Source organism: Ornithodoros turicata, chromosome 2 (genome assembly GCF_037126465.1).
Source record: "Ornithodoros turicata isolate Travis chromosome 2, ASM3712646v1, whole genome shotgun sequence".
In the NCBI taxonomy this organism is placed as follows: Eukaryota; Metazoa; Arthropoda; class Arachnida; order Ixodida; family Argasidae; genus Ornithodoros; species Ornithodoros turicata.
In genome coordinates, this window is record NC_088202.1 from 139,176,639 (window position 1) to 139,191,448 (window position 14,810).

Consider the following 14,810-nt stretch of genomic DNA (forward strand, 5'->3'; position numbering starts at 1 on the left):
TAAGTTTAAGAAGAACTATATGGGTAGCACATGATGGCAGTTGATGTTCTGAGGCTGGAACACATAGAAGGGACAAATACATACAGAGCCTGAAGTGCCTAAGGTTAGGTATATGGGTAGGTTTCCTCCTGAAAGTGAACTATTAGGTATGTAACTTGTTTTTCATTAAACAAAGGTATCAAGTTCTTCTTCAAAAATACTTTTCAGTCTACGTGTTTTTTCAATCGTCAATTAATGGTCCCTGTATGGTATTAATTAATTGTACGATGGTCTCTGAAAGGGACGCGACCTTCGGTCCCCTGTAACACATATTGTGGCCTCAACGTTGCAGCAATGTTGCGAATGTTGTCCAATGTGGGGCAACGTTTATCAACATTTCGCAACGTCCCTGCAACATTATCAAAAGTGGACCAACGTTACTTGACATTCAGCAATGTTCAAGCAACACGGAAGGTCGACGTTTGGGCAACGTTGCGGGCCGAACGTTCCTACAGCATTGTCAGAAGTGGACCAACGTTACTTGACATTCACCAATGTTCATGAAACATTGCAGAGCAACGTTGGAGGAACATTGTGGCTCTACGTTTCCTGAACGCTGTGCATTGAGTTTCCAGCAACATTACACCGCATAACACTCTTACCCACAGCAGAGGAAACCTACCGGTTTTACAGCTCCAAAAAGTAGGTAATCATATTACAGAAGAAAGCTTGAATTAAAAACACAGTATATGACAGGGAGGGATGACAAAAATGTTGAGTACACCTGAATCTTGCAGATGCAAAGGCTAGCTTCAAGGACGCATCGTGGTCACCGTTGCAAAAGTTGTACGCACTGCTACACTTAATGAGCATGCCCCGACACTTCGCATCTTAGTATATGCTCCATCCTGTTCGTAAATAGAGACTACTGGTTGATGACAGTACCTCTATATCCAAACGGGATACACACAAGCGGTCTCCCTTAGCCCCACCAATCAGGTAAGTGAAGCGGGGATCGATTTGCGGAGCTCAAGTCGCGGCTGCCAGTGGTGTGCAAGTGTTTGCAGTCAGTATGCATCTGTGATCCGACACAAAAAAGAAAGAAGACGAAGAAATAAATAGTGCACAAATACCTCCGCCAACCTCTTGCCAATATTACCTAAATGTTGTCATAACGTTGCCCTTATATACATTCCATATATATGTGGAATGTTGCAGTTGTCATGTTGCAGCAAAGTTGGAACAACGTTGAACACATGTTGGCATTATGTGGCAGTATCATTGCAGCAACGTTGCAAAGCTAATTTAAACATTGTGGCAATGTTGGAGCAATGTTCGCGTGTAACGTTACTAGGATGTGGCTTGATAAGGGCATCAGCCACGTTTTGACAACGTTTGAGGGCAACATTGCAACAATATTCTGGCAACATTTTGTGTTACTATAGGGACGTCCTATACTTTTCTTTCAATAGGTGGCAGCGAACAATTGCCCATTCGTGGAACCCAGTTCTCCCCCTCCGATTTCTTTCGGTTTCAGTCTGTCTACTAACGTCACGATGACGTTTCTCGGGTAGGGGTCTGTTCGTTCTCGGATCTCGACGTATCTCCGGCAGTTCGTGTTCGAGAACAAATGCAAGTAAACGAAGCGCGACATTGTCCTGTAGTGACGTGATGACCAGCCGGACTAGTAGCACATATTGTGGCCTCGACGTTGCAGCAATGTTGCGAATGTTGTCCAATGTGGGGCAACGTTCCTGCAACATTATAAAAAGTGGACCAACGTTACTTGACATTCAGCAATGTTCAAGCAACATGGAAGGTCAACATTTGAGCAACGTTGCGGCCGAACGTTCCTGCAGCATTGTCAGAAGTGGACCAACGTTACTTGACATTCACCAATGTTCATGCAACATTGCAGAGCAACGTTGGAGGAATATTGCGGCTCTACGTTTCCTGAACGTTGTTTATTGACTTTCCAGCAACATAACACTGCGTAACACTCTTACCCACAGAGGAAACCTACCGGTTTTACAGCTCCAAACAGTAGGTAATTACATTAGAGACGAAAGCTTGAATTTAAAACACAGTACATGACAGGGAGGGATGTCAAAAATTGTTGTTGAGTGCACTTGACTCTTGCAGATGCAAGGGCTAACTACAAGAACGCATCCTGGTCACCGTTGCAAACGTTGTACACTTCGCATTTTAGCATATGCCTAATCCTGTTCGCAAATAGAGCCTACTGCTTGATGACAGTATCTCTATATCCAAACGGGATACCTACAGGGATACCCAAGCGGTCTCCCCTAGCCCCACTCCAGTATAAGTGAAGCGGAGATTTGCAGAGCTCAAGTCGGCTAACAGTGGCGTGCAAATGCTTGCAGTCAGTATGCATCTCTGATCCGACGCAAAAAAAAAAAAAAAAAAGAAAAAAAAAGAAAAGTAAGAAGAAGTAGAAATAATAGCGCACAAATACCTCCGCCAACCTCTTGCCAATATTACCTAAATGTTGTCATAACGTTGCCCTTATGTGGAATGTTGCAGTTGTCATGTTGCCGCAATGTTGTATAACATTTTCTAGCAACGTTGCTAGAACGTGGCCTGAAGAGGACATTAGCGACGTCTATGCAACGTTTGAAGAAAACATTGGGGCAACGTTTCGGCAACATAGTGTGCTACCAGGAGAAAATTGTATGTGCACTCCTTTCATAAAAGTTCCTCCACCATTCCAAAACAAACAAACCGTGGTTCCCCGTCCGAGCGTGGATGCGCTGAGCACATGGGCGCGCCGACCTTGAAGTCTGCCGTCGGTGCCTGGGAGTCCGGATGTATGAGCGATCAGCCGAAGTCCTTCTGTGGTTGTGCTTTTCCTAAGCGTGAGCCAGGGAAAATTGTTTCTCTTCAAATTTTCGGTACAAGTGTAACGGGCGAGTAAATTCCCCAGATTTTGAAGGAATTCTTTTTCCCCTGGGCAGACTTCGAGCTCCCTAGATCTAGGGAAATTTCCCTGTTGGCAACACGCAAAACATTCAAGAGGGGGCGTCACTAGCACTCCGAAACTTTAGGGCTTTAGTTTGGCGCATTTTGCCAGTTTAGTGCTCGGAGCTTGTAAGAAGCCGATAAAGAGTATAATTAAGTTCTCGAAGTGCACCACGGTAGCCCGTTGTGGTTTGTGTACGGAAAGAATGATCCCTGTAACTGGAATCGTGTTTACTGTAGTTGCTGGTGTAACACTAGCGCTGCTTATCTGGAACCAGGTTCAAACGCAGCGGCAGCGGCAGTCCGGATATCGAGCCCAACGTGCGGTAAGGGAAGTTTGCGCGTGTTTCGAAGAGATTCAAAGAGCACAAGCTACAGATCATGATCATGTGACAATACACGGAGCACGTGTGAAGGGAGCGGATTCGATATCGATATCAAAATTTACTGTCTCGAAACAAAGAAGGTGAGAAAACTGATGTTGGCTAGGGGAAGCTCGAGCCCCCCCTTCCCCCCCCCCCCCCAACCTGCAACCGACCCACACAAATCGTGCAAATCCGAGGAGAACATATGGAAGGATCAGTGTGACGGTTGCGAAAGTTCTTGTAGTTCATGGCGTCTATCTAAGAAGCACTCTTGAATGGTTTTCAAAGTATGAGCTTTTCAAAATACTTCCAATCTCGTGACACCACCTCATTGGTCATGACAGCCTATACATGTAATCGTATTGTGAACGTCTAAATCAACTGTTTTCGTTCCTTTTTTTAATCCTCAGTTTGCAGTGTGCACAAGTATGTGTGTGTTGTCGACACAGGATCGGAGGGGGGGGGGGGTTCTTATCGAGCCCCCCCACCTTGGAGGTCTGGCTACGGCACTGATTCCACTTTTGGCAAAAAAGAGACGTTTATTTGACACATAGGATCTGGTACATGCGTGCACTGTGCTTGCAGACACAGTGCAACCAAGTTCGAACTTGAAGCAAAACGAACTCACTGTTAAATTCCTAATAGCAAGCAAGGTCTCATGACTGGCATACAGGATGAGCACCTTCTTTCGCTGCTCTCACTACATCATACATTACAGCAAAATGGAAAGCACACAGGTAGCACGTAATCCTGTCTTTCTTGTCAGATTTCGAAATGTAGAGTTATCAGTCGGTTATCGATATTGGGAGAGAGTCACTGAATGCTGTCAAACGATGCAGTGGGCCCCGCGTAGTACCCAGAGACCCGCACGACCTCGTATCGGGTCTGGCAGCGCCCCGGGACCATCGCGTCGAAACTGGGACAGCGGAGATAATCCGTGCTCCATTTGCCTGGACGAGCTCGACGGCACCCACACCCAGGTGACCAACTCTTGCGGTCACACGTTTCACTCGGACGTAAGTACAAGTCAAAGCCTGATATAAGAGACCCTCACAATCGAGCGGAAAATGCCTCTCATTCAGGGTACGCTATCTTTAAAATAAGGAATAAAGAAGGGCATTCCCTTTCTTGTTCGCTATCAAGTTCGATTGTCTACCCATGGCGTTCGTGATGTCTGCCTTGCTGTTTGCTGCAGCCACCAGTCTCTAATTTCATTTCATTTCATTTTATTGCACCTGAAGGCACCCTAAGGGGCATTATACCTGGGGGGGGGGGGCATGGAAGAACAAGGAAAGCAAACATAAAAGACAACAAAGCAGGCCGAGAGCACTTTTGCATAAGAAGCGTAGACAGACAGTATATAAAACATACGTGTACAGTCAAACTGAAACGTGTAAAACTGAAAAAAGAACAAACAAATAATTTGCCGCTGAGAGAAATCTTTTGCCCGACATTTCGTTGGCAGCCTACTCCAGTTGCACCAGCGCTTCTCACAGGTATGGTGACTTAGATCATCGTATCACAGTCAGAAAAACAAAAAGTGGCCCGTATGAAACTTCACTGTCTTGGCTCCGAAGGGCTTTGCCGGACACAATTATTTCCGAGTGAAGTAGAACTCTGCCTCTTCACTGATCCAGTAAGACAGAATTTACTTTAACCCTCCGAGTCCGGAACTGTTACAGAACCTGAGGGAAAACAATTATCGATGTTTTTGCGCCGCTTTTCTCGTGTCCCACCATGCTTGGTTCCTCCTGCGTCTTAATCCCCATTGCTTGGCGTCCCTTTCCACAAACCGGAGCCGTAAAGACCCAGAACACTCTGAATATAAATAAGTAAGAAAAGGCTCATCTGCACCGCAAAGCGTCTCAACATCTCTCAAGTCTTGGCTGTCCTTTCATTGTCTAAACCTGGCTTCTGGGAAGCGTGTGTCAAGAAAGTATGGCCGATGTTTAGATGTGACCGAACCACGCATTGGAAGCAGTCGTCTAGGATCTGCGACTACGACATGAAACATAGGGCTTGGCTCTGTAAAGTTTGTTTTTCCCATTTGTCCTTCCCAAAAATTGCTGCGATTTCAGGCCAGCGTCCTTGTTCGAAGCGGACCTAAGATTCTGGGTGGGTCCTTCGAAGGAAGTCACGTCAGGAGAGGACCCCGTGGTGTGGCATGCAGTGGAGCATCTCGGGCTGCTTGAACACACTCCCGGTATCTGGGGTGCCTACCGGTATCCAGAGCTCTGCCGGTATCTGCCGTCTGGTGCCCCCTTTGGGGAATCTTTTGGAAGTAAAAAGTTTAACGTAACTTTGATGTTGCATTTGGGCGCAAGTACCTTGTCTGGAACACAAACTGCAAGGCATTTTTTAAATATCTTTCTTGGCTTTGTCAACTTACGAGACACTGACAAAGGCAGACATCAATAGGGGAAGCCATGTGCTTTCCAGGAACTTCTGACTCAAATTATTATTGTGTGTGCAAGTAACACTGCTCTAACGCGTCCAGAAACTATATTTAAATCGAGCGATAAAAACAAAAAGCAAGTGGTACTTTTCTCCTACTTGAGTAAGAAGCAGGAACTGCTTCACTAGTAGCGCCTGTTTCTTAGTCAAGTAGCTAAAAAAGTAGCGCTCGTTTTGCTTTTATCGCTGGCTTTAAATAAAATTTCTGGACACGTTAGAGCAAACGCCCTGTATATTGCACAAGCGTTGTGTATATTTATGAAGTGTTGTTAATAATTTCAGTGTCTACTAGACTGGTACGAGAACAAAGACACCTGTCCCATCTGCCGAGCTTCTATACTGCCAAAAATGATTTTCCATTGATAAGGGGAAGTGATAATCGCCGCCTATCTTTTTGTCGTCTCTTCTCTCTGCCCCGTTCCCTGTGCTAGTCTGTCTTGCAAGATAAACACCAACACACCCGGTTTTTTTAACTTTGATAGGGGCTGCGACCTTTTTTTCTTTTTTACAAACTGCTTTCCAACTTCCAGTACTGATATACTTCACCCCCCTGTGTGTCAATACCCCCATGGTACTTCCACCATGGACTGTGTTTCAAAAGGAAAGACTCTGCTACACGTCAACTGTGACCAGTTCAGCAGTTGAACAGCCAATCTAATCAAGTGAGGTCATCAGTGGTCGGCTATATGCGCCCTCTTTTTGGCTTCACACCGCGGCGTTCCACAAGCACACTTTCCAGGAACTTCTGACCGAACTACCATCATATCAAGGGAGCAACTTGTGCCTTAATGTCAGCCTCGACGAAACGACTTTGCCACACATGCTGGGTACATGTACGTCCTGCAATGCGGCAACGATAATGCAACAATTACTTGGAGGTGTTCATTGTGCTACGAAAACCATTGGGCAGTAAATATGATGACGTAAGGTAGCAAACGTCGTGAGGACATCTACTTCATGGACACTGCGGGTACATGCCTCGAATCTCATGTACCCACTCTGCAGGTACATATTCCGACCAAGTCATGAGCATGGCAGCTCGGGATGTGAGTGCGATCTCATATACTAACGGGTGTCTTTAATGAAGAGTGCACCTCCTGCAAAGATACTTACTGGTTTGTCGTAGAATTAGTGCCAGCGCGTCCGGATACACAAACACGTTGCTTCTGCCAACACCATTATCGTCAACTTGTGCACGCTGTAGCTTGTAACGTTAACGTTCCTTTAAATTTTATTTCGTCTGAATTACCGGTACAGTATCAAACTCTTTCCCAACATCCCGTGCTCAAGAATGACGTACGGATAGCTGACCCGTACACTTGGACTGACTCCTCGCCTGATTTTCTTCAACTGCTTTCTGCATATGCTCAGAATAAATATATTTATAACGAGACAAGACTCTTCTCTCAAGCAGGATAGACCTGCAGGTTTGCATATTGGGTACCCATAAATGCTAAGCTTGCACCAGTAGGCACTAGCATGAAAACTTGAAAAGGTACAGGCAGTGATGGCCAGTAGTTAACTACATGTAGTTAAACTACTAGTTAAACTACCTGATTGTAGTTAAAAAGTAGTTATCAACTACTTGCAGAAATGTAGTGTGCAACTACTAGTTAAACTACTATTTCGAGTAGTTAATTACAGTAGTTAGGTTACTGCAGGCGCTAACTACTTCCGATTTTGCCGCAAGCTTTACGGCACGATTGTGCTTCCGACTTTTACCTTGAGCTACTTGTTTGATGAGAACGGAGGTGCAGAGCAATTGTGTCGTGCATGTGTACTAAATTTTCACTTATATCACTGCTTGTGATTCATATTTAGGGGGCTAAGAACGCTATAGAATGGGATTGGTGTTGATGGACAACGTTAAGTAGTTATAGATGTAGTTAAACTACACTGCAGTAGTTAAAGAAGTAGTTTTAACTACCTCCCCTGAAAAGTAGTTTAACTACTAGTTAAACTACTCCATCGCAAAGTGGTTATAGTTAAACTACTGTAGAAGTAGTTAGTGGCCATCACTGGGTACAGGTGCAAAGCACTGGCTGACAGAAAAAAAATTGCCCACAGCTAGTGAAATAACATTCCATTACATGATGTCAAAAGTGCTTGACGCTCAAGACAAGCTTTCACGCTGCAGTCTGGCTGCTCTGTGACGATCGGGGAACATGGCGCTGATCACTTCCATGGCGCTGACCAGCTCTGCAGATGGTCGTAGAGCACTGATGTGAAGCATACACAGAACTACTTCTAAAGCTGCCTTGCTCAGTGTTTATTGTAACAGGTACGTACACAGTGTGACACTTGTATGGAGTAGCTGTTTCACTACAGTTGCAGCCAACCCTTCTTAATGAGACCACATGAGGGCCATATTGCATTGGCACATTGCATTCATGCCCCAGCAAGAGGACAATAGGCTGAGGTGTTAGGAAGCTGCTAAGAGCCATTCGAAATTAGTCTGTTGGGTTAAAAAATTGTTAGGCTTGCTGGAAGGTAGGTGAGGCAACTATAGGGAACAAACACTAATGTGAGACATCCAAGAGTTGCACATTTTCATCAGCAATGCTAAGAAAGCCTTCCTCACTTGTTGTGAGAACGTCTCGCTTGTTTCAAAAGTGTTTCAACGTACTTGTGGTTGGGCATTAGTTCGGTAATAAACCTTCATTTTCATGTAACAAATCAGTCTGATTGTATCGATGCCGTTGTCCCAGTTTTTGTGGGTACTTTCTGTGAGAACCACACCGTCCTACTGTAGGGTGTGCTCTGGTTGCTATGTATTGTAAATTAACGAAAATGAGCTAACCGAGCAGATTTGTGGTGAGTACAGTAACTCATTTACTGCCTTAGGCTTCTGCACTAAACGTTTGCTGCAAAATGTGTTCTGCCTGAACTTGTCTTTCTATTCAGTTTAAACTCATTAGTGTGAGGATTTTCTTTAATAGGCACACACATTTTTCTGCAAGGTTCACACAATGTTTGGCCAGTTAACAACTGGAAATATCTAAAGGCGGGGCAACAAAGTCTCAAAACAACAGTGGTGTGAAGCAGCACACCCTACCTTCATGCACCCTACCGTGTAAATATAAGTCTCTACTTAAAAATGAAACGCGCAGGAAAACAAAACTTGCAGTAGGCTGACTAAGCACACTGACTATGCAAACGGCCTTTCATGTGATTCGCAACGTTGCAGCATTCAGCATTAAGACTAGGGATCCGAGCTTTCAGTTGGTAAAATTTCCAGATATGTCTTTGAGACAGTCTCCAGAGAGTCTTGGAAATTGCCGAAGGTTTGGAAAAAAAAAGATTTATGCGCCGTTGTCTCTGTACGAATGGCGACCTTTCTTATTCATTTTGGGAAGAGAATGAAAAGCATAGCTAGGAAACAGTGTTTAATTATCGTGCCTCGTAACATACAACAGAAACCTGTACATCTTCAGTAAAAATCCTACTGTTTGCACACAAACAAGCATCACATATACAGCGAAACGCGATATAACGAAATTCCCGATAGAGTGAAATTTTTGAAACTGAAGCGAAATCCCGATAGAGTGGCTTTGGCGGCGTACAAACAATACGTGACAATCCTTTACGTACAATGCAGACGCGAATAACTTGCTATTTCGCGCAAGCATAAAATGCCGTAGGTACCCTTTGGTGCAGTGCTTGTAGTTGTCATTTTTCACAGAGGACTTTTCTATATTGTAGCGGGAATTATTGATGCTTGTGTACAGCGCACGCCATCGTAAAGGTCGCGATTGGTGACCTTCAATTAAATAAAACTAAAGAAATTGCGTTCCCCCGTGAGTTTTGCTTGGAGGTTCAGCTGTGCTTGCATCTAACATCTGTTTGGTGTTTCACTGTCTTGCACTACAGTAATGTACAGCACCCCCATCACTTACAAACGCCATTACACCAATTGCAACCACACCATCTGTATTATTGTTCACACACGTTCAACATAAAGGAAAATTTGTACGTGACAAGTTTGCATAAAGGGGTTGTGACATTTTGCCAAAAAAAGTTATGCCAAATAAATGTAAAGGACTGTTCTGTGCATTGGTATGAACCTGCATTTTAAGTTTTACAGCGAAAGTGTAACGTACATTAAGAAAATTGGCACACTGAGTACAGAAACTTGTTGGGCTCCGATGTCACTGCAGATGCCCTCACCCAGTGAGACGGGCGGGGTCACGGCGGGGGGGACGAAGCACAACCTGAACCTGAACCTGTCACATGCTTCCGAGAACCAAGAGTGATGGACGAGGTGCACCACTCTGCTCAGACACCAGAACAGAATTTTTGTTCAATCCCTTGTTGTTGTTTTTTTTCCAGGCTTGTACAAGATACTCGCATAAGGTATTTAACTTTTGTTTCTGAGCAAAAAAGTAGCTGAGTAGAGAATTATATATATACCTATCTTGAAAAGCACTCAAGATAGAGTATTAAGTACTCTTAAGAGTAGCTCGTTACTTTCAACATACTTTGACGTCATAGTTGAAATTCGCTTAGTCAAAGAAATATGGAAGAGCGAGAAGTTGAAAATTGCATTACCAATGAGCATTATTAGCTCGCAGGAACAACAACTTTTCAAAATTACCAACAGACAGCATGCCAATTTTTTTTTCTTTTTTAATACATTACCCTCAATACTGAACAGACACTCTCCAAATGTGAACGAACGCTCTATAGAGATGCCCGAACTCACTGTAGTTAATCTCGTTATCGTTACTTTAATGTCACAGAGAGTTCTTAATATCCCTTAATTAATATCGCGCTATCCTATTAAAAGACGCTATCCTTCCTGGTAGTGGCCTCGACACTTCGCCTCATGCATGCTCCGAAACCAGAGGCGCTCCAGACTACCCTTCACAAGAGGGATGTGGATGTCCTGAATATCTCGGACGGTAAAGAATATGTACAGCACAAAGTTCATTGCAGAGACAAAAGAGATGCTTTTGCTTGACCTCCGTGTCATGCAGAGAAGTTCCTTCAAAGAAACTTTAGAAATGAGTGGAAGTTACTGAAAAAAAAATATTTGTTATATGACTAAATCCAAACCTTTGAAAGTATTTGCAAGATACCAAGTATCGAGGCACCTTACAGCCATATTGGCGCCATCTATTGAACATGTAGGGAACCTTCTCTGGCGCTCTCAGCATGCGCCGAAGCATTGTGAAAAAGGTCCACTGCTTCGCCGGTACACCTACATAATTTTTAAAAAATTCTTAAGTACTGTATGGCACTGTTATGTACGGCGCGTAATACAATTAGGGCAAGACTTTTTAGGGTTAAACCCGTATCCGCCTGATATTTACCCCCCCCCCCCCCCCCCCCCGAACGAAATCTGTAAAATTCCGGTTTAACCCGAATCTACCTGAAAACGTCCGGGTCGCGTGGCACACTCATAAGCGTGCATTAAAATAGAGTTTGATAACATTGCTAAACATTAGTTCCCATGTTAAGACAAATTTTTATCAAACAAAAAAAAAATCACCTGAATACACCCGAATTCCTTACGACAGAATATGCCGTAACGGGATTTAACCCGAATGCACCCGAATTTTCAAATGAAAAATATCGCCCGATATTTACCCCCCGAATTTGGCCAAAAATAAAACCCGAAAAAGTCAGGCATCTATCAAAGTGTCACAACCCCTTTAAACTATAGCGTATTTGCGCTAACCAGAGCTGGACAAGACAAAAGCATGTGACCACTTGTAAAGCAGAAAAAAAATAAAAGACCTCGCTATCAATGTAGCACATAGGGGGCTAAAACGTTGTTGTTTTTCTATAGAATCTATATCTAGGTGAGGGCAGTCGTGGAATTTCGTCCAACACATCCGAAAACACGGATCCCTAGCCACATTACTTGCGATGCAGGTATCCCATGCTGCCATGAAAAATGCCCTTAAGTTAGGTCTCTGCTTGGCAGAACCCAATTGCAGAATATGGACAATCACATATATTTGAGTATCGTATCTACAGTCCTGCACCATATTGGTCACAGAGAATAATGTCTGCATAGAGCTTGCCGTTATGACCAGAAGATTACAGTTCCAGGTTCGTTCCCATCCACAACACTAAAGCCGAGGCCAGAGGAGTCCAGCAGAGGTGGCTGCTGGCCCTGCACGCAGCTTCTGTTCTCCCCAGCTTCTTTGGTCCTGTGATTTGGCCTCCTCAGACTGGTCTTCAACCAGAAGTCCACCACTGGGTCGGGATCCCAGTCTTCGAGGGGGACGCCGTTGATGTTTATCACCATGGTCTGCCACAGCGTGTCGTCGGTGAGCATGTTCTTCCGCGAGGCCTTGATCTGGCAGAGTTCGTCAAACCCCCGCCTGGCAACCTCGCAGGACGGCGACAGCAGCGCTGCAGCGGTCAGCATTGTGCATATGGACGGATACAACCTGGAGAACCGAGAGACCACCGCGGCCGAGAACTTGACAAAGTCCCGTCGGAGCGAGGGCGCGAGAGAGTTGATCACGAAACTCTTGAAAGAACACCATTCTTGGACAGCATCAGTTGAATACTTCTGGTGAAGGACGCTGTCCATCTCGAGGCTCAGGTCCCTGACGGACTGAATGCCGTAGACTGCCAAGAGGCTCCTGGAGTCTACGGGCCAGTTCTGCGGGTCCAGGAACGCAAACTTTGACGTGGTTGAAGTTTCGCTTCCCAGGAGGCTAAGGTGGTAGGATATCTTGTGACAGAGTTCTTCTGCGTCTGACTGGAACGACTCAATGTCAAAGTCCGTGCTCACCGAAATTCCCTGGAAGAAGCCACTCTTCTCCTGGAGTTCTTGCATAACGTGTATGAGATGCGGTCCAAGTAAGACCTGATCTAGTAGCGTAGAGCTTGCACTTGTAAGTTCGCCGCATACAAGGTAGGAGGGCAAAGCGTTTGAGTTGGATATCCGGCTCTGCAGCTCCTGCAGTCGGCAGAAGACGTCCTTGAGGAGGTGTAGGTACGCCAGGAACGTGGAGCTCTTCAACGCCGCGATGATCTCCGAAGCCTCGAGCCGCAGCTTGCGGTCTATGCTCTCGAACGTCTCGACGAGGAAGACTACTATGGTGGACCACTTCTCCACGACAGTGCAGAGGACGTTCGTGTTCAGCGCAAACCACTTGAGGTTCGGAAGATACGCGATCTCGTCTATGTCGACGATGGTCAGCAGGACCGATATGTCGTCGCATTGAGCGGTTTTCTTCCGCAGCTCTCTGAGAAACGAAAACAGTCTGTGCAACAAGTTGCAGCACTGCTGCACCTCTCGATGTTCGCGGAGAGCTAGTCTGACCAGACTTTCGAGCTTGTGAGCCAAACAGTGCAGGGAAAACAGCACGGGAGCTTCACTCTGGAGCGCGGATTCGAGTCCTTCATTCGTGGCCTGGTGAACGTCCCGTCCGTCCGTTGTGAGCGAGAGCAATTTTTCGAACGGGAACGGCAGCCCGTACTTTGCGAGCATCTCTACAAGGGACACGACGATTCCGACGCCGCTCGTGTTGCTGATGAGGCCGAGGTGCTTCGTTATCTTGCGGCAGTCCTTGAGATAGGTTATGTAAACGGCGTCCTGCTTCGCTCCGGTCACCTCTGACACGTCGTCGAGCACGATTCCGAAGTGTTCCACCTGGTGGACGTCGGCGATGATGTCGTTGATCATGGACATGGCGATGTACTTTGAAAATCCTGGCACCACGTGGTGGTGGTTCGTGTACCGTCCCTTGAGGGGAACCCCGTTCTGTATCTGCTGGCTTATCAGCACCGGAAACTGCGAGAAAGACAGTTTGGAGACCTGGATCTGGTAGACGGTCTTGAAGAGAAGGGCGAGCCGAGACCGAGATTCTCTCTCGGTTTCCTTTTTCTTCGTCTTTGTCGACTGCGCGACGTCTTGTCGTTCGGATTCGCTCTTGTTGAGTAGCCTCTGGTGGGCGGATGTCTTCTCGTGTTTCTGTATGACTGAGAGTTTGAAGTTTGTTGTGCCTTCGACGAATGGGACGCATTTTTCCTGTCCAAAATATGCTTCCCTGCAGACTTGGCAGTACATGGTGTCCTTAACCTCTTCATAGCGCAACCAGGTGTGGGCCTCCTTCCAGGCATCTCGGAACCGCCTCTTGCAGTCCTTCGATGTGCCTGTAGAAAAATAATGCAAAAAAAAAAAAAAATAATAACAATATGGAGAGCTACAGATACCTGAAACAGATACCTTTACGGATAATATGCATACATGCGCCCAATACGTTTTTTCTTCTTTTTTTTTTATTTCATTTCATTATTTTCATAGCATGCTACAAAAAAAAAACTATAATTACCTCCTTTAGGAACTTCAGCAGCACATAGATGTGGTAGATCTGTACTCAGGCGGGCTTGCTTTTTTGGCCTGTAATTGAAATTTTTGATAATTAGCGTGATTAAATTGAGAAAATTTAAATTAAATTCGCGGAACAATTTAATCGTCTTTTTGCTTTGTGCAGGACGGCATGGCAGTGGCTCTCCAAGTGTCCGCTCACTGTGCTTGAAATTTATTGGAATTTTCTGAATAGTTTAGCCTCTTTCCTTCATGCACGCATTGGAGCGCATGCGATATTGAGCAACGCGTGCTTTCGCATTAGACGGCGTTCCTCGCGTGTACTGTCACAATTATACTCGCCTACTGCAGCTCATTCTCTTTGGGTCACCACGCGCACATTATTTCCAGAGCGACGGCGCCGTTTTATGGATACTATTTCGAAACCGCACTGTTCGCGCCGCTTTCCTTCAAGCGTAGAGCGCTATTCAAGATTAATTCCTGCTAAACATATCACTAAACAAAATACAAACGATACGGCAACTCGCGGACTCCATTTGTTATTCATTCTTTGCTGCTGTTTACGTTTTTGGCGTCAGGCAGAGGGCGCAATAACAAAAGAATAGAAAGTAATTTTTGCTCGCAAGCACACAGAATGTTGTGCCATTTGTAGTGTAAATGGTGTTAGTATTTTATCCGGATTAACGACACAATATCCAGTACAGTGCACAAATGAAAACCGCATATGCGGCAAATTTTTT

At 45.3% G+C, this 14,810-nt stretch overlaps 1 protein-coding gene and 1 long non-coding RNA gene across 2 annotated transcripts; one reads left to right on the forward strand and one right to left on the reverse strand.

The window, feature by feature from the left end:
* Positions 1–2,998: 2,998 nt before the first annotated feature.
* On the forward strand, positions 2,999–7,165 carry LOC135384152 (uncharacterized). The gene is made up of 3 exons (XR_010420271.1): positions 2,999–3,284; positions 4,163–4,339; positions 6,060–7,165. It is a non-coding gene; the product is annotated as an uncharacterized LOC135384152 (long non-coding RNA).
* Positions 7,166–11,713: 4,548 nt separating this feature from the next.
* Positions 11,714–14,653, reverse strand: LOC135386223 (zinc finger protein 862-like). Its single transcript, XM_064616037.1, has 3 exons — positions 14,413–14,653; positions 14,075–14,142; positions 11,714–13,895 (listed from the first exon to the last, which is right to left on the reverse strand). Exons 1-3 carry the CDS (start codon positions 14,424–14,426, stop codon positions 11,809–11,811), a joined length of 2,169 nt encoding a protein of 722 aa, XP_064472107.1. The 5' UTR covers positions 14,427–14,653; the 3' UTR covers positions 11,714–11,808.
* Positions 14,654–14,810: the final 157 nt, after the last annotated feature.